This window comes from Calonectris borealis, chromosome 21, assembly GCF_964195595.1.
Source record: "Calonectris borealis chromosome 21, bCalBor7.hap1.2, whole genome shotgun sequence".
NCBI classification, from domain to species: Eukaryota; Metazoa; Chordata; class Aves; order Procellariiformes; family Procellariidae; genus Calonectris; species Calonectris borealis.
The window spans coordinates 2,473,834-2,494,015 of NC_134332.1; the positions used below are offsets into that span (position 1 = coordinate 2,473,834).

The 20,182-nt window shown below is 42.9% G+C and overlaps 1 protein-coding gene across 2 annotated transcripts in view; it reads left to right on the forward strand.

Moving 5' to 3' along the window:
* DNM1 (dynamin 1) overlaps positions 1-20,182 on the forward strand; it is a 70,049-nt gene that overhangs the window by 8,522 nt on the left and 41,345 nt on the right. For both annotated transcript variants that reach the window (XM_075170365.1, XM_075170363.1), the window contains exons 2-5: positions 16,140-16,213; positions 18,062-18,211; positions 19,347-19,550; positions 20,068-20,166. In XM_075170365.1, the coding sequence (XP_075026466.1) occupies positions 16,140-16,213; positions 18,062-18,211; positions 19,347-19,550; positions 20,068-20,166 (527 nt within the window). The remainder of the gene's footprint in view (positions 1-16,139; positions 16,214-18,061; positions 18,212-19,346; positions 19,551-20,067; positions 20,167-20,182) is intronic.

Below are 20,182 nucleotides of genomic sequence, written 5' to 3' on the forward strand. Positions count from 1 at the left end.
CAAATGGAAGTGAGATGGTGTTTCAAACCCTGGTCAGTAGCTTCTTGCAGTTCAGCATAACATGCTTTTGGAAGCATCTTGGAAGCAGACGTTATGCAAGCTCCTCAAGCTGTGTCTTGCTGACTGGAAGCAAACTTGCCAACTTCTGCCACTTTTCTGCAAGTCTTGTGACTTGTGTGGCTTTTCTTAGAGCCCTGGACACAGCAATTAAGCTAACAGAAGAGCAGTGTAGCTTTTGTATTGAAAACATCAATTTCTAACATGGATGTTTGAGGGTACTTTTTTTTTCTTTAAAAGATGCTGTTTCCCTAAGTATAAAGGATCCCAAAACTTCCAAGACCTGCATTGTCAGCTCTTCCCTTCCTAAAAATCAGGGCTTAGTCCCAAAACTGTAAGCTCTGCTAAAATACTTGTGTTGCAAGTCACAATGAATAATAAATTATACAAAATGAGGTTTGGAATAAACCCAGTTCCTCACTTGTGACTGAAATAGGAATTGAACTCGAGTCTCTGGGGGTGAAAATACTATTTTAATAATGTATTGCCTCAACAGTCCCCTTGACCACTCCCTTTCCTGTCTCTTATGGCTTTAGGTTGCATTGTTGCAGCTGTGTTGAAGGCTGAAGAGTTAACGCTACCGTAACAAACATGAGAATTGCTGGGATCCTGTCCGACTATGCTAGGACTGTCATTTTGTGGCTGTGAGACAGTCTTGATGTAAGAGTGGCCAGTGTAGTATATGGGATGCCTGAGAGAGGACATAGCCGGTATTAAACTGATACTGCTGTGGATTTTGGCTGAAGAGCTGTATAAAAGCTGAGCATGAACTGCAGCCGTATTTCAGAGTAGTTTTTCAGCTGCATTTAGACCCTTTCTCAAAGCATCAAGAGGCAGAATTCTACAGAGATGATGAGTAGTCGGTTCTCAACATCTGCAAATATTTTTACAGCGGAGCTAACTTACCCTGGAGAGCACTAGGAAAAACTATTATTTTTGCTTTTTTTTTTTGAGAACGGAGATCCAGGGCCAGGGAGGCTGTGCTGAATTTCTTAGAACAAGGCAAGAGGTACCAAAAAGCAAAAATCTTGAAGTCTTTGTTCAGTTCCTCCTCTATGCCTTCCTGCCACCCTTGCATGTGTCAAGGCAGAGTAAGTTATGTAGGATCTGGCTCAGGGCTCTGACAACAAATTAACAGGCTGTTTCAGTTCTGAGAGCTCTTCCTCATCCAGGTAATTATAAACCTCTACAAACAGGGGCTTATAATGAAAATAACTGTCCATTTGCCACCTGCCTGCCAGCACAGGAACAATTCTTTGTCAGCAGGGGAATATACCTGATGACCTGTTAGTTCAGAATTAAGCCAGTAAAAAATAAAGCTCTAACCCTCACAGTTTTTACGCCGATATTTAGCTCCACTGACTTGCTTATGATTTATTCTGAACTTACACTGCTCTGGGTCAGGATGGGGCCCCTTGATTCTAATACATGTTAGGTTTTCTCTCTTTATGGCTGCTGTGATCTCTTGAGTAATCTCTGGCTATTTCTTAAGCCGATTGTGCTTTTTACTTTTAATAGAAGCTCCTCTATGAATAGCTGGGACTTGACTGAGCATGGTGGTGGCCTTGAGAGGAGATCTGTCGCAGTGGGGTTATAGCTAGAGGTAAGGAGGAGGTTGGTACATACCAAAATACAGAATGCCCTCAGGGACTGGTGCATGACGTGTCACACTGCAGAGCTGATGAAAGTCGGGTCACCTCTTTGCATCAGTGCAGCTCTCAGCAGAGATCCCAGCAATATACTTCCCTCTGGGCTCTGCTACTTTGATTTGATGTTCCTCTTCCTAGGCATTACTCTCTCTTTATGCCTGTTCATACAAGATGTGTTTGTTACGCCAGGCCTGCAAACTACCTGGCACTCCAAACTCATCTTAGAGAAAGAGGTCCACTTCCCGAATGGATTTGTATAGACTATTGAAAGAATGATATTTAAAGAATACTTACTGTAAAAGAACAAGTGAGGCACTGCATTAGCACTTGGTATTTTGCCATCTTCTGCTTCGATAAAGTTGAATTCAAACTAGACACCTGAACAGGCAAAAGCAAATGTTATTAGAAATCATTGTATTGGTTTGAAGGGGTGGGGAAAGATACCGGGGAAGGAATTTAGACAAACCCTTTACTTGTGGAAAACAGGGAAAGGAATGGAAGACCGGAAGACCCTGGTCTGTTTGTCCAGGTCACTATGCCACAACTTTGCTAAAGATTCAGAGTGCCCATTAATAGGCAACACCAATTTTGACCCTCCTCTGCTTTTTGAATTTAAGCCCTAAAAGTTTTCCATGAAGACTTGGACTCCTTTAGAAGCTCTGTGGATGTGTATCTGTACATAAACCTGCCTTTTTGTCACCTCCTATGGTCATTGCCCAAACTCAACCAGAGAAAAATGTTTGCTGGGGCATGAGAAGTGCTGTCCCACTGGTTGGACAGGACTTTGGCAGACACATTGGAACCAGCCAGGAGGTCAAAAGCTCATCTCCTCTGGGACTATTGATCCAACTTTCATTCTGGTATAGCCTGAAATGGAGATGTCTTGTGTGGTTTTTAAGGTAGAGTTTAATGCCTCTGACTTTGCTCTGCGTTAGAGGTGTTAGCAGCCAGTCTGCTGGTTTTTCTTCAAGGGCTTAAGAAGCAGTGCCTCTGCACTATGTTTCCAGCCAGGGTGATCCTAATTATATCTGAAACTGCAGAGGTGCAATGCATAGCAAGGAGCTTGGCACTGTGCCTGCATACCTCTCCAGGCAGAGCGGAGATATAAATTGGCATCTTAAATTCGCTCTGCAGGACAGCCATACACCTTGGACAAACGTTTGGTCAGGATGCCCGAGTGCGGCATAACTCTGTTACCCCACAGAACGCTGTCCTTCCTGCCTGGCCTGTTGAAGGGAAGCTGCCTCCCTCCCCATCCACAACACACACTGCCTCTTACCACTGACCCAAGATAAATTATCAAGGTATCTGCATTCAATTTTTTAAACCCACCACCCATGTCTGGCCACTAATAGCACATCATGGTTTGAGGTACCACCTCCTTTCCTCCTACAGCTTCCGTTTGGGTTTGTATTAGTGGGCTCATCAAAGCGATTTTGCCTTTTCCAATGAACTCGTTCAGTTGTTTGTACCCTTTAGGGCATTCAGGCTCTGGGGAGTCTGTCTCCTTCTCTAGCACACAGTGCTGCCTCGGAGTGGAGAAAGTGTCACGCTGCAGTGATGAAATGTGCCTTTAGCTACGTTTGTTCTTCTCTTAGGTCTTGCAGCAAATACCAGGACTCCAGGGGTGGTGGGGTTTTGACAAGAAATCTAAGATGATAATTTCCATGAGTGTTTGGTATCTTTTAGTCTGGGGGGATAAACCCCTTTTTGTCCAGAGTCCCCATGTGATGAATAGCTTGACTATTAGTTACTGCTGCACAGTGTAGTGGCGTCCTTGAACACAGGAGACCCTTTACTGCTGGACAGCCTTTAGTCTAGACTGAGCTGCAGCCTTTCTCCAGAGTGCTAGGACAGATTAAGACACTGATGGTGGGAAATAGCAAGGTCAGCCTGTTGCTCATCAGTCTTAGCATACGTTAATCCTAGGGTGTTATTGTGGCTGTGCTTTCCCATCAGTCATTCCTGTCCCAGAGTTTTAGTGTACAGCTTGTCCTTTTGTCTTCTCCCAGCTCAAGTTGCAGGTGCTGTACAGGTCATGTTTTTCAGGGCTGCAACCCTTCTGTTATGGCAAAGCCAGGATATGTCAGTAGATTTGTTTGTGCCAAAGCAGAGCAGTGTTACTGCAGTATTATAACAGCTCAGTGCGGCTTGAGAAAGAGAGAAGCAAAGATGCTGGGTCATGGGTTTACCTTTATGGCCATAAAAAACTGTGTTTCTTCACTACTGCCATCAGGACCAGATTAATTTGATGCTCTAGGGTGGTGTTGATGCCTGGTATTGTCCTCTCAGAGACTGTCTGGAAGTTGCAGGGAGATTCTGGAGATAAAATCTACATGACATTTTTTTTGCCAGGGTATATATGCTTTGGAGGGAGCAAAAGGAAAACTTGTTTTCGTGCTATGATAGTGAAAATTCAGCAAGGCAGACAGAAAGGTCTGGCTTACAGTTTCTGGGGTGGAGAATACACCATGCTAGTGCAATATTTCTTATACCTGTGGTTCGGGAGGCTTCTGGACCCAGCCAGTGCTGTGGTTGCTTTTCCCCTAAATCCTGGTATTGCTACGCAGATCTGGGGTTATGTTTGGTTTTTTAAATGAGTGAAACCAGCCTTTTTTTCTTTCTCCTGGGACTGTAATTCTTGAAATCAAAGCTGCATTTTCCACAAATGTGTAATCCTTACTGCCATGTTCATTCAGGATACACCAGGCTGCTTATTCCCTTGAGTTCCTGGTATTGTCATGTAGAATCAGTGCTGTGTTACTCTTTACCTTGAATATCCCAAGGCATCAAGCAAGATCCAGGACTTCATTTTCTATTACCCAAAAGATCCCAGAGGAAGCTGCACAGCAGCAGTGCTGCAATTTTCTACTCTCAAGACTTTTTCCTTCCCCAGCGCTGCAGCCTAGAGTCAATGCGGCATTTGCTATAATGGGCAGTGACTTTTTGAGATCAGGCAATGCACTGTAGGCTGTACCACTCTCTAAATAATCCTCCACGGTAAAATGCAGAGTTCCAAACAAGAAAATCCCTTTACAGTTTTTACCTGCAAAAATACAAAGAGGAAATTGTCTCACAAGTGCACTTGAGGTGGTGGAGTGCCCTGTTTTCCTTTCCCATCTGTGTTCTACATCCTCACGTATTCTGGGCTAACCCATCTGCAGGAAGATAGCAGGGAGGGATCTCGCAGATAAGTCAACCCTCAAAATGGAGGAGGGGAAGGATATTCCTGATTAATTCTCTCACAGCAGAGGTGAACTGAAGCAAATGACATCTCGGGTGAGATGCTCGGTTTTGTATGCCAGGAGTACCTCTTGTTTCTCCTGCAAACTCTTGACCTGTAGACACTTGCCTAAAACCTCTCAGCTTCAGCAGCTTGGGGCTGATGCACAGCAGTGAGGGATGCAGGAGCTGTGTGGACATCAAACTGATTTGTTTCTATGGAAACAAGTAGATTTCACCATGATGTAGGGAAGTAGGAGGGGAATTATCCCCCTGGGCCTGGTTCTGGCTCTCAGATTGGATTGGTTGTTGCACTGCAATTGTAGAGCAGCAGCCCGTGAAGGGATTATCTATCTCGTCAGTGATCACAACTAGGGACAGAAGCATGTGGATCCAATCTGCTCCCATTGCAGGCTTCCTCAGCAGGGATGACACCGAGTCACACAACAGTGCCTGGTTGTTGTGTGCCAGGATTCCCAGGGTCACAGCCCTCCATGGCACTTAAAAGGAAAGAATTTAATCTTGGTCACTCATAGCCAGAAAGGAGGCCTGCGTTACAGTACAGGCAGCTGTGACTGTGTATCCTGCCCAGATTTTTCAATTAGGATGGCTAAGCTGATGAACTGTGCTCATACTTTAGCACACCTTCTTCTAGGCAAGAGCTGAGAACTATTTGTGGTGTCTGCAAGGACTGGGGGAAGCTGAGATCTTTCAGACAGGCTTTAAGTGTTGCTTGCTGATGAAATTATTGTATGCCCTGTTATATTTGGTGTACTGCTTTCAGAAAGTCCCAGCACCTGAAGTCCTGTGACTGGGGGTGATGATTTTAAAACCTTTTTTTCTAAAAAGAAAGTTAATCTTGTGATGCTGGAGAAGGAACCAAAGCATGAACATAAACCTCGATCAACAGGTTCAAATAAGAACAATACTTACTAAACCCCATATATTTCTAGTGGTCTGTAGTACTGAGTCTGTTTGAATGGACTCTGTGCCCTTGTGCAAGGTTCTAGTGCTGATTCTTCAAAAGGGGCTGACCGACACCTCTGTATTTCAGACTCCAATGTCCTAAAGGTACTTGCCCATCTAGGCCCCAGCAATGACTCTGAGAGGGAAAGCTTAGATTTCTAGATAGGAGGAAAGCACGCCATGGAAAACTAGCAAAAATGGTAATGCTTTTGTGTGTGTTTGAGCCTCTTCCCAAGGTATTCCCTTGTCTGTTCTCTTCTTCCCCTCCTACAAATGTAGCGCAGGAGCTGTGTAACCTTCTCTAAAGGAAAAAAATTCCATTTGCTGGGCTTCTGTCTCCCCTCAGTGCATATGGGGACTTCAGTACATGTTATGTAAACTGAGTTAGGGATGGAGTGCAGCTCGATCAGAAATTCTTGCTTTATGCTTTGTAACACAGCCAGTGAGTTGATTGCATGTGGTAACCCTTGGTTGTGAGTTTGCAGGGGTGCATCAGAAGAATGTAGCAACATCTAAAAAATATATATAGTGCGCCTTGAAGGTCAGGCCAGATCCTGCTGTAAGGTCTACCAAGCATAAAGCTAGGGTACATGGGCTTCCTTGGAATTACCATAGACGTAGAGCAGCAGAAATCCCTGGGGCAAATTCTTGGCTGTGCCAGTCTACTCTGTGGGCTGGCAGGCCCCCAGGCCATTGAATAAAAGTGTAATACCTGAAGTGTAAGAATGGTTCTGACCTCCTTGGATGTCTCTTGCCCTGTGGAAGCGGTACAGCCGTGAAGCTCTGTAGTTCTGCATCAGATTAACTTGTGCACAGAGGGGCAGCCATGACTTGGCATAATGCATACAGCTGTCTTCCAGACTTTGATGTACCCTGAAGCTAGTGGAGTGTCACACAGAAAAATCAGCCCAAAGGATTCAAATCAAAATAAACAATAGAAAAACATTTTATCTTATCCCACTGCTTCCAGAGACCTGCAATAGAGGTATGTGCAGGAGAGGGGCTGAGCGAGATACAAAGAAGGGAGATGTGGAAAGAGTGAATGAGAAAGGCACTGACTGTAATGACTCTTGGGAACCAGTCTGTGCGGTCAGAGATAAGCCAGAAAAGCAGAATTTAGTGCATTCTGGAAGAGATTTAGTGTGCTCTGGGAGGGGTAAGGGAGAGATCTGTTTCTAAGCAAGCGTTCATGTAAGAATTGCTATGCACTTTCTTTTTTGCTTTAGCAGTGTTTATAAAGGTGCTTCAGGCTGAAGTCTTAACATGGCCACTGCAGCTGAAGTATCAGTGATGCGAGAGAAAATTGCACAGGGCCTGTCCCCTCTCTGAGCCCCATCAGCCCACACTTGACTCAGCAAATGTGTTCTGAGTGGGGGAAACACATTTTTAATAAACACTTTTGATGTTCAAGGCATGTGGGTCCTCCCAGAGACCCACAAGAGCACATAAATATGACAATGCATTTCAGTAGCAAAAGGCTTTATCCTGTTCTGTAGGAAAGATAAGATCTGTGCTCTACCAAAAATTACCAAGAAGGTGACAGAGGGGACAGTACTGGAGATTGTCACCTCTGTATATCTAGATCAGTGACCAAGTAATTGTGCTGTGTCCCATGATGAGAAGACAAGCCCTATGGCTGAGATGGAAGCTCATTCAGCTGCTGTCTCTCCAAGGCACATCGTTTAGTCCCAAATGTCAGTGAAACAAACCCCACCATTATGCTCGTTCATGAGGAACTGGATTTGACTCGCCAAACTTACTGTATGTAGGCTTTCAAACAGCCAGCCATGCAGTTTTCCATGGAGGTGGATTCTCTTGGAGGGGGCAGTCTCCTGAAAGGTTTCCTGTCTTTTTGGCAAAGCCGGTGATGTGGGGTCATTATGGTTTTTCAAATGCTACCTTTTACAGTAAATGTAGATTCCTTATGTGGCTTTATTTACTTCATATGTTAACTCTCTGAATACACTACTTTTTTCTTACTTTGAATAAAGTGAGAGCACAGCATGGGGAAAAAGACGCAGGAGAGCTCCAGAACACTAGGCATTCTGGTCAGTTCTAAAAGGTGCAGAGGAAACAAAACAGAAAGGCAATTATTGTGGTGAGAATTATGTTGGGTTTGGAGCAGGATGTGTGTGTGAATATGTAACACAATCTATTTCTACACTTTTTTTCTTACAGTGAATTAGCATAGCTGCTGTCCTTTTGTATTTGAAGACCACAGCGCCTCAGTCTCTGCATAAAACCTTAATAAAGGCATCTCAGACAGAATACCCCTCACACTTGCTGGGGACCTGTGCTGGTATCAACTGCAGTGCTGTGCAAAGGAATAGAAGAACTCAAGGCAGATAGGGGAATAGGAGAAGGTGCAAACTTCAGAAGTTACTTCATAGTTCATTATCTATCCCCTCTGACTCTTCTTTACAAATTATCCAGTAAGTGTGCTGTAAATGGGTCCAGCTTATACTCGCATTTGTGCTTTGCGCTGCTCAGGCAGCACCTGTGAAGTTTGTAAGACAATCTCCGGCAACTCAGTTTATGTACAGCAAACTCCCAAACTTGAAAAGAGATCTGCTTGGAGAGCTGTACCGGGGAGAAATGGCTAGGTGTTGGAGATGCTGTTTGAGTGCCAGAACTACTTAAAGCAATTGTAAGTGTTCAAGTCAGCACAATAGTGTTAACCTCCCTTTGTGCTACTGTAAATAGGAACTCAAGGTACAAGGCAGTGGGAAGCCTTCTCTTTAATTTTTTTGTTTCTGCTAATATGTATGTTATGATGACACTCATGAACTATTGCTTGTATTTATTTTTCACAATTGTATTCTTGAATAATGAATCATTGTGCACAATAATATTGCCAGTATGCTGGAATGTGGTGTACTTACAATAGATCTTTATTTCTATATGTATCCATTGTGTGACCAGTACCAATTACACCCTACGAAATCATATTATACCAAGTGCTTATGGAATTGCTCTCTTTCACAGTGGGTTGAGGCATGGTGCACTGTTGTGCTGTGGAGATTGGCAGATAAATAACACACATCCGCTGGCTTAAACTTCTCTGAGTCTAAAAGTGCTAACCTTAATGGAAAAAAATGTGGCTACCTAGGAATGAGACATGTGATTATGAGTCTGTAGGACTGGTGTCCAAGTTCACATGATGCAGCATGAAAGGAAGATAAAAGCTAAGGGCAGAGAAAAACAGTTAGAATAGCAGGTTGATGGGTGCTTTTGTTCATAACGCACCTGCTTTTAAATGCTTGCTGTTCATGTTGGCCTGTCTGGCTTTTTTTGTTTGAGAAGCACTTTGGTTCAGGGAATGTAAGAGCTCGTAGAGGCCACAAAGTCAGCAGGAAAGGAAAGTCTAAATCTGTAATGCAGCCCTCTGGTTAACCTGGGAGAGGAAAGAACAAATTTGTCCTTGTTCTTGCCCCATGTCTGAGTTACAGAATTGCTTGTGAATGTACTTGCATGTCACTTGAAGGATCAGACCAGGAAGGTGCTCTCAAGGGCAGTTCCTGCATCAGACTTCGACCTTCTGGTAGAACTAGATGATGTCTGTTATGAAGGAGCACCAGGCTTGAGTTAGTCTCTAAGAAGTGGAAAGCTACTACCATTTCTGAGGTGTTTGTTTTAGTAGTCAATAAGATTAATAGTAAATATTTTTAGCCATGCAGATATTCTGTGCCTAATGTGTTGCATAGGTGTCAGCCTATGTTTTAAGGATTCGAGACACATGCTTGGAGTAAGAATATGTTTGAAAACATAGCTGTTGTGCTGTGAGATGAAGTGCTGTTCAGAGAGATTTATAAGCTATTCATAGAATGCAGCCTGTATGAAGAAGATGTGAATGTTGCCATTCAGTGCAATGATCAGAAGAGTCATGTGTCAAAGGTACCAATACCCCTAGATTGTCTTGGGATTCTTGTAACGCATTGTGCCATGGTGAGGTAATGAAGAACTCTTGATCTGGATGTGTGTGAATGATGAATGATCAACTATAAGACTTGACAGATGAAATGAAGGTAGTTTGAAGCTTGAGCAGGAACAGGTTCGAACTGTGTAACTGGATAGTAAAATCCATAGGGGCAGGAACTGTATTTCTTGCTGTGTATTGGCATAGTGCTTTGTGCAGTGCAGTTCTGATTGAATTGCTGTCTCTGGCCCCCACTAGAACACAGGAAATAACAAATACTGGATTTAAAAAGCAGAAACAGCCATGTGAAATTGTGGAGGCTGTGTGAATCTTAATTTTCTGAAGCTAATATAATCCAAACTGGGGGTTAATCACATCTCGTAATACCCTATTTGTCTGTAGATGTTTGATAAGAAATCAAATTGAAGTTAAATGATCAGCTGGTGGTGTTCACTCTTCTGTTCTTTAGAACGACTTTTATGTCTTTATAAGCTGCTGTTTTGGCTTTTTAATTGAGGTTTTACCTTCTCTGGTGCATTCTAATCCAAGAATCTCAAAGGACTGTCAGACAATAAACTGCAAGGATGCTGTATTGGTATATCTAGACTGGGCCTAGATTCGTATTTCAAAGCCCTCTACAAACAACTTTGCAAGCCTTCTACCTTCCCTGGAGGGAGGGAAAGTAAGTGGTGGTAGAAGCATTTTGATGTGTCTTCCATTTAGAACAAGAGACTCGGATGGACTCCATGGACTCGGATCTGTTGTTGACTGCCGATGACTTTTGTTGCAACTTCAGTGAAGACTAAAATCATGCATGAAAAAGCTTTGACTCAAAGTCCTTTCAGAAATATGTGTTACCAGTGGATGGGGAAGGTGCAAAACTGCCTTAATTTTGCAGTAAAAGAGAGAAACTTGTTCATAAGGCTCAATAAACTAGGGGCAAAATTAATTTTATAGTCCAGGAGTCCTAGCTGCCTGTCCTGTGACCTGCCAAATGTTCTTGGGTTTCCCTGTGTGTGTATTTTCTACCTATCTTTCTGTTCTGAAATTGAGTTCTTGCTGGGTTGAGAGCTGGGCTTGTAAAAATGCATTTGTAGTGCCACATAAAGGATTGCAGTAAGGCTTCTTGTCTGGCCATATTAAGTTTTCTAGAACATACGAGGAAAAAGAAAGTGTTTCTGTTGGGTCTGTCTCTGAAGATCTGCATTAATGCAGTCCCCTCTCATGGGTGTGTTTATAGCTGAAATTAAATTTCTTGGTCAGTACTACATAATGATCTTCTGACAAACCTCAGGGGGCCTCTGTTATTAAAGTGGTGAGCTGCAAAAAAAGTAGCCAGTGTCTATATGCAATGCAAAGGCGGTGGCGAGAAGAGGTGCTTTTCCACTTGAATTTGATGGAAGGGGGGAATGCACAATGCTGATGCTTGCAGTGGAAGAGTATCTGTTGAGAAGCGGTTGCAGTCTGTGCCAATATGTAGGAATGGTGTTGGTATGTTACCTTCCTTCACTGTTAGGAAGATATGGTTGCCACTATGGAATGGCAGAGCCAAAAGATCATAGGTGGGTTAGCTGCAGATGCTATATTGCTGGAATTAATGTCACTGTAAGTGTTACAGGGAATCTCTAAGCCTTAGAGCACAAACCTAAAACAGTAAGTTAATCCACTTCTAGCAAAGCACAAAGGGACAGACTTGCTCATGCAATCACTTTTCTCCTGTGTTATCAGATTTGAGAGCACTTATTCTAACAAAGCAGGTGAAGCAGGCACAATATGCCTGTAAGGATCACTGAGATGCTGGAAGACTAGTTCCTTCTCCAAAGATCCAGTTATCTCTTGTTAAACAAAAGAAAACATCAGATCAAGAGCGATTGTTTGACCAAAAGAGTAAACAGGTTTGGTTTGTTTTTTGACTAGCATGTTGTGTGTTCTCTAGGAAGAAATGTCGCCCTACTGCAGAAAATCAGCTCATGCAAGTCTCTTCTTCTAATAGAGATAGTCACATTTTCTTCAGTGTAGTAGCAATGAATAAACATAAGCAACTTGTTTGAAAGTGTCAATGTGTGCCTCTTCAGGAAGTCCCAAACTTTTCATATGGGTATCTGTCCTACTTTTTTAACTGCATCTATCAACGTTTTCTTCCTTTTCCATACAATATATGTTGAATGCTACAAGCAGTTTGTCAATCTCCTGCATCTTGTAAATAGTCTAGGGGGAAATGTCTTTGGTCCATGTTACCTTTAGCTTCTAATCATCTGTACTGTGCAAGTCATTAAATGAACTCTGAAATTTGTTTATAAAGCAAACGTGCTTTTTGTATCATTAAGAGCACCTTTTTGTTCTGCAGGATTCTAAGATACCAAATGCATGGAGGTTTTTCATAGTGTCTGTCTTTAATTTAAAAAATAAATAGGGAACTCCCAAGTCCCCAGTGCCCTGGTTATAAATGTGTTGTTGCATGACAACAAGATTGCCTTAATGTGTTTTTGACATGTTTGGATTTTGTTCAAATGTTGCTCTACAGTAACTGCTAGATTGTGTTTTGTCCCTCAAATATTTATTTCACTATTGCATTACTAATGCAGCTTTCAGCCCAAATCTGTACTTTAATGCAGCTCTGCATACTAAAATAGAAATAAGACTGGAAGGGATGATGTGATTGGGTTTGCCCTGAGGTAGCTGTGAAGCTAGTTGAGAATATGTGTAAGCACTTCAGAAGTGAGCAATGCAAAATATAGTAATAAATGCCTTTTCAGGTCACCCCCCTGCCTGAACTTTTTCAGCCTGAGACCCATCAGGATTTGCATCCTTGGTTCTTTTTGTTGTCTTGGTTTAGAAGAGGAGATCTATCACTGGTCAGACCAAAAATGTGTCTGGCTCGATATCCTCCCTCTGGCAGTAGTTAATAAACGACAAGTGTGAAATATGTATAAATAAGTCTTCCAATAACTGACAGTTTGGGGAACGTAGCTGATCTGAGCCTAGTTTTCCAATGCTGATGAAATGCTTGGAACTGCATTACTAGAACTGATACCTCAAGATCTTGATAGAGAACTTTGAGTCAATAGCTAAGCAAAAAGATACAAGCAAATTAAGTATTTATATTCCCTGAATACAGCTTCTCTGTCTGTTTTAGCTACTACTTTGCTCTGTTTTCTGGATGAAGCCTAGCCTGAAGAAGTGGCACAGTGTGGTATTCCTGCTTAAAAGCATAGGAACTCAAATGTTGTCATGCCACTTCTGCATGTTACAAACAAAGCAACAAAAAAGTAATTTTTGGTTCTTAAGATACAAAGTGAAGGAGGAGAACAGGGGTTTGGTTCTCTCAACCTAATGGAACAACATATTTCAGGTACAAAGTCTTGTATAGCGATGTATATAATGAGTCTGCTTTTGATGTCATGCTAGAGGTTGCCTTGTCTTACAAGTGGAATCCCTGCTGCCCTCGTTCCAGCACTCGGAGCCTTACAGCACGTTATCTCTGAAGACTTACTCCATCTTTCTATTTTTTCCCCCCAGCATCTCATGTGATGGAATTGAATAAGCCAGTTTATCTAACCCTTCTGCTCTTGGCTGCCCAAGTCATCTGGCATGTGGTTGTTCTTATCTCATGTATCATTTCCCCAATTCTGACTTAATTTCATCACTTTGTGCTGCTCTTTCTGGAGCAATGGGAGTATGTGTGTGTAGATCTTTCCCCTGGCTCCTAAGTGGACTCAAAACCTGGGCTGGGCATGTGGTCCATGCCACACATGCTCTGCTGTTGTAGTGTATTTACAGAAGCAATTTATTATGCCTACTGCAAGAGGGCAGGCAAGACTCCTGTATGCTGCCTTCTCCTCGGCTCCCAGCCAGCTCGCCGCACAATTTACTAATACGTACTTTTTAGTGTCTATGATTTGAAAGGCTTAGCCAGAGGAGGAAGGAGTTTGTCCAAGAGACTGTAGAAAGAAAGGAGGTGAATAAAAGAATAGGAATAATCTAGATATAATGAGGTGATACTGCATCAATTGTTTTTTTAATAAAGCTTTTTGGCTGTAACTCCTGACAGGAGTCAAGCATAGAAAAAACTTAAAAGTTGAACTGCACATACCTCCCAATAGTTTGTGGATAAGAACACACATTAATTTTCTGATATTAGGGATCAGATTGCACATATTTTCACTCAGAATTAAAGCAGCACTAAGATTGTTGATTTAGGCTGATGGATTTGTCTTGTCTTCTATGAGGACTTAGTGTTTTTTCCTTGGAATAGCCCAGGAGCTACTAATTAAGCACAATAAATTGGATCATATTTTTATGATGCTGGAACCCAGATGCCACATAGGTTTTCCCTCTACCTTTGTCCTGAGTTTTTGCCTTTCTAGCTGTGATAAGGACAGCAGAGAAATCAGGATTTTGGCCAAAGCAGAAAGCTTCGGGAAAACATGGAGCACAACATGAGTGGAAACTTAATTCCTAGAGGGCTCATTCTTGTAAATGCAAGAGGTGCTTTTCCTACAGTAAAGCAGGATTTGATACTGCAAGTTGGAGATCAATAACTATAGAGTATTGTCTCAGTGTACTAGAAAGGGAATCTATAGTAATAGAATACCTTTTTCTCAGGTACAGTAAGTTCAAAAATAAGTCAGTGCAGCTCAGATGTATTTGCTATGCTAAAAACTGATGCGAGGGTAGGACTTTTTCACATACTGACCACAGACATCTATAGGAATGGAGCTGAGACAGCAGAAAGCTGCTAAAATGATGCAATGCCTCAAAGATTCCAGGGTTAATCCCACTGGAATGGAAAAACTACAGCTGTATTATTTGAAAAACAAATGAAAGACAAACCCCAGTTAACTCTTTATACTTCTGAAAAGTCTGAAATAATGAGAATGGGTTACAGTCTTATTTTAACTGGTAGAGTTGTACAAGAGGTCCCATTGCTGCAGACTTAGTAATTTACAGGAGATATATTTTTATTTGAGGTGTTAGAGATTGTAGGATACCTCCTTACCTTCCCTTCACCTGAAACTACTCTGCAGTTTTTGATATTATCAAGTTATTCTGACAGCCCCACAGATGGAGAATTACTTTTATAGCTGAGGAAAGGGAAATACATAGAGGTAGGACTTGCATGGGATTACATAGGGAATCAGTGGCCATACCAGGAGCTGAGACAAAACTGCTCAAGTCCTTGTATGATGTGTTAAAACAAAAGTTCATTCCTCATCTTTGCTTCCTTTGTCAGTGTTAAGCTCATGCAGGGCTAAGAGCAAGATGCTCAAAATGGAAAGCCCTCTATTTCTCATTCAGAGTAGTTAGTCACTACTGAATTAGCAAAATTATTCATTGCCACAGCTCTTGAGGGAGGGAGGATTGTGTGCCAGAATCCAAGCAATGTAGGTAGGACTTCTTCTAACAAAGCAAACTATATTCATGCTGTAGGAACCATGTTTTGAAGTGATGCTTCTCCTACTAGGCAAGGAAGCAATGGATCATATTTTCAGAAATGCTCAGTGGCTCTTGAAGAGCCACGTGAACAGCTGAGTACTTGCAAACCAGGCCACAAACTATCAAGGTAATCGGCAGATGCAGTGCGCGTGCCTAGCTTTGCTCAAAGCACTTGTATTTGGAAAAAGAAAAAGCAAAGGAGAACTTGTGGGCTGTGGCTGCTAAGTCAGCATTTGGAGAAGGATAGTGAAAGGCTTTCTTCCTTTGAAATGATTTGAAGTACACAAAGATTCAGGATTCTTGCGAATATAGAAGGAAGCTGCTGCTGCTTTTGCCTTGGCAATACTTGTGTCTTGAGTAGTTAGCCAGGAGAAGCCCTGGGTGGAGGCAAGCCTTTGGCTGCTGTTTATTCTTTCAGATGTATCATATGGTGTTTGCATGCTGGAACAATGTGCTGTTCTCTCAAGCCCCAAAGTGCAGGGTGTGAGTGATTTTGTTGTAGTTTGGGTAATTGTATTTTGTCAAAAGGAGGCACGCTAGTTTTCGGGCTCTGCTTCAACTTCTCTTCTCTTTCTGATGAAAGAGATTATTTTTTTCGAAAGAACAGACAGCTGTATTAAATGGGCTTGTTAGTTAGCTTGGAACTTCAGCTGAAGGAGCTATAGCTGTTACAGACAGGATTAGAGGGGATGTGCTGTGAGTGTAGGCTTCTTCAGAACAAGAAGCTCTTATCCTCCTTGAGGAGGAGCACTTGGTTTTTAGCGCGTTAAACTTTTTTGTGCCCATGGCTGAGACTCACTGTTAGAATCCATGAATGCTTATAGAAGCAGAAAAGCTGTGAAAAGGGAAGGAAACAATCATTCACTCATCTGAAACTTCCTGTTTCGTTTCAGGGACTTTCTGCCACGTGGATCTGGCATCGTAACTAGACGCCCACTGGTCCTGCAGCTGGTAAACTCCAGCACAGGTATGTGAGCTACCTTCCCTGTGTGTCCAGCTGGATTGCTGTCTTAGTCAAGAAAGGTCTTATTTGATCAGTGGCACTGCTCAGCGTGGAAAAAAAAAATAAGAATTTTCCCCAGTACAAAAGACCTGCAGCTGGTTTTCAGGTCTACCTCTTTAACATGTATTAAGTGTTCAGAAGCAAAATGCTTCTTAGTTATTTTGTTTTAATTTACTAGGCAAGGCTCCATGCATACTCTTACCACAATTTTCCTTTGCCTATGCAGCTGTGACTCTTATGAGTGGGTAAGACCTAAAAGCCAGATGACCCTGCTGATAATCTACTGAAGTAAGGGACGAGATGATTTAATGTACTGAAAACCCAGTGTGAGAACACTAGGATCTGAAGACAAAAGACTACAGAGTTCTGTGGCTGGTCTTCTGGGCAGTTCACTGGTTTTGATACTTACTTGCAGGATATTTTCATTACCATTCCTCTTAACATAAGTTAAGATCTCATCCAGGAGTTGGCAAGTGAATGTGTCAAGGTACCCTTCCTGTCTTGTCAGACGAACTTGACCTGTCCATGGCAGTCCTCTTGCCTACAGTAAGGAGAAAATTTGACTTTTTAGGAGGCTTTTAAAATTGAAACAGAGGGTTCTTGGGTTGGTTAGCCTATTCAAGGCCTGACACACAAAAAGACCCAACCACCAGCCAATTCAAAACCATGTCAAGTGAATCATAGAATCATTAAGGTTGGAAAAGACCTCTAAGATCATCGAGTCCAACCGTCAACCCAACACCACCATGCCCACTAAACCATGTCCCTAAGCGCCTCATCTACATACTTCCAGGGATGGTGACTCCACCACTTCCCTGGGCAGCCTGTTCCAAGGCTTGACCCACTCTTTCAGTAAAGAAATTTTTTCTAATGTCCAATCTAAACCTCTCTTGGCGCAACTTGGGGCCATTTCCTCTCGTCCTATCGCTTGTTACTTGGCAGAAGAGACCAACACCCACCTCGCTACAACCTCCTTTCAGGTAGTTGTAGAGCGCGATGAGGTCTCCCCTCAGCCTCCTCTTCTCCAGGCTAAACAACCCCAGTTCCCTCAGCTGCTCCCCATCAGACTTGTGCTCCAGGCCCTTCACCAGCTTCGTTGCCCTTCTCTGGACATGCTCCAGCACCTCCATGTTCTTCTTGTGGTGAGGGGCCCAAAACTGAACACAGGATTCGAGGTGCAGCCTCACCAGTGCCGAGTACAGGGGCACGATCACCTCCCTACTCTGCTATTTCTGATACAGGCCAGGATGCCGTTGGCCTTCTTGGCCACCTGGGCACACTGCTGACTCATGTTCAGCCGGCTGTCAACCAGTACCCCCAGGTCCTTTTCCTCTGGGCAGCTTTTTTTGCTCTCTTGAGTCAGTTCTCATTACATAAGGGGATTATTATTTACCCCCAGCACTTTAATACAGACCTAGTCCAAGTTCTCCTGAGTACCAAGGCATCTCCCAGTGTAGCTATGGAAGTCACCACTGCTGCAGGCAGGTGCATGCTAAGTTTGCTTAGTATCAACAGAGAAAGTCCTGGCTTATTACTTGAATGAAAAAAAGCGAGTATGCCACCTCTGCTGAGATAAAAGCTGGATTGTGAAGATGCTGGGCTCAAGTGAATTCTCTCAGATGTCGATCAGATAGTGACTGCAGTAACTTCTGTGCCAACCTGCCAGGTCCTAGCCGGAAAGGCCCTTGCTAGGCTTCATCCCTTCAACTGTTTTTTGTTTTGTTTTGCTTTGTGACATGATGTTTTCATTACACTTTGAGTGTTTGTCTGATTTCAGTGACTATTTCTGACTCTCTGCTTCTGTTTAAATAGAATATGGTGAATTCTTACACTGCAAAGGAAAGAAATTCACTGATTTTGAGGAGGTCCGTTTGGAGATTGAGGCTGAAACGGATCGTGTTACTGGCTCCAACAAAGGGATTTCCCCAGTGCCCATCAATCTTCGAGTCTACTCTCCCCATGGTGAGTCCTAATGCAGCGTCTGAGTCAGAAGATAGGTGAGGTGGGTTGTTGCTGTGTCATGAAGTAAAGACAGAAAGAACAGAGATGAAATGGGGAGTGTGCTTGGTTTTGACTTTATTCTCCATGTGCCTGGGTTGTGCTGTATCAAACTGCCAGCCTTAGCCATACTGCTAAAATGGGTTTGTCTGCCAGCTGAAGTATCTGCTAGCAGAACTTCTCCTTGAAACAACTGATTTCTGTTTGTGCAGAAACTTGTTCCTGAGGCTGTTCCTTTCCATCAGTATGGGCCTTACCGTGAAGAGCTGCTGTCTCTCCCTTCATTCTGATACTGCTTTACTGGGCAAATAAATGGAACAAAAAAAAAAATTGATGGGGAGAATGGCTTTCTTGAAGAGCACTTGCCTTCTGTTTGCATGTAAATACATACTTTGTATAGTTCTCTCCAGATAGTGCCTATGTCATAGGCTGCTGATGTTAGTGGAGGAATTCTGCTTAAACAAGGGAGTGACATGGTCTCAAATTTGCCAGCTCTTTGAATGTGAACAGCTGTGTGGGCATTTTTTGGAAAGCAGCAGCTCGGTGCTACATAGCATTTGGCTGGGTGGAACTTGTGCTTGATTTTTAGTTTTAATTTTTCCTCTTAGCAAGACAATTAAACAGTTATAGGGCTGCATGTTGTAGTCCTTCAGGAGAAGGCCCAGCTGACTTTGACAGGCACCTCCCTTGAATAAGGGTGGCAGGACTGAGCCCTTCAATACCAGGGACAACTCTTAATGAGCGGAACCAACTCCTGACTCTCCAGTCTTCATTATGAAGTGAAAAAATGTACCGTCATCCCTTCCCCTTCAGTGTAGTGTACGTGGAAGAACTTTGAGGGCACAGTTCCCCTTCAGTGTGAAAACAAGTGATTTTAGAGGGAAGGGTAATGAGATAACTGACAATCATGACTCGTAAGAACTAGTTGCTAGTCGTTACTAATTAGTAACAAAAAGGAACTAGAAAGCTCTGTGTGCTTGTGTGTGCATCTGTAATGCCGGTTATATATTGGAGGCAATAAAGCTACAGGTACTTCTTAATGAACAGAACACTTCTACCTCAGCACTCCCTTGAGCCATCTCCTGTTTCCTATGTCTAGTCCTGAACCTGACCTTGGTGGATCTACCGGGTATGACAAAAGTCCCCGTAGGGGACCAGCCCCCTGACATCGAGTTTCAGATCCGAGATATGCTCATGCAGTTTGTCACCAAAGAGAATTGCCTCATCCTGGCAGTATCCCCAGCCAACTCCGATTTGGCCAATTCTGATGCCCTGAAGATTGCGAAGGAGGTGGATCCTCAAGGTAAATATCTCTTAATTTAGCATGACTTTACTAGACAGTGGCCTGATTTTCCTTTTATCTTTTGGTTGTGATTAGCCCAGTAGCTAATCTGGGCTCCTGTCTGTTGTCTTGGGTTGTATCTTCACCAACATGCATTCTTCTGAGAGTTGTTTGAGTGTTAACAGCTACTGAATAGAATTTTTGTTATTCCCCTTTTCTTCCTTTGAGCCCATTTCTGAAGAGGTGTAGGATTTCCCTTCCCTTCGTCATCTGCCTGGAGAAAAGTAGGAAAATCTGCACTAAAATCCCTCTCTGCTGTGGCATAGCTTGTGCATGTTTCAGCAGGATATAACTGAGAACTGAGCTCGATTATTCTTTTTGCTCTCATGGCCTCTTGAACATGATGGGAACTGTAATGTTTGAGTTCAAGAGCCCTTGAGTAGCCAAGCTGGGCAATCTGTAAGCTCTGTGAACGGAGGAAAATACTACATGATTTGTTTGCTTGATCAAGTATGTTTCTGATTTTTTTTTTCCATAGGGCAACGCACTATTGGAGTCATCACTAAGCTGGATCTTATGGATGAAGGAACTGATGCACGAGATGTATTAGAAAATAAATTACTTCCTCTTCGTAGAGGTATGTTTCCTCATGC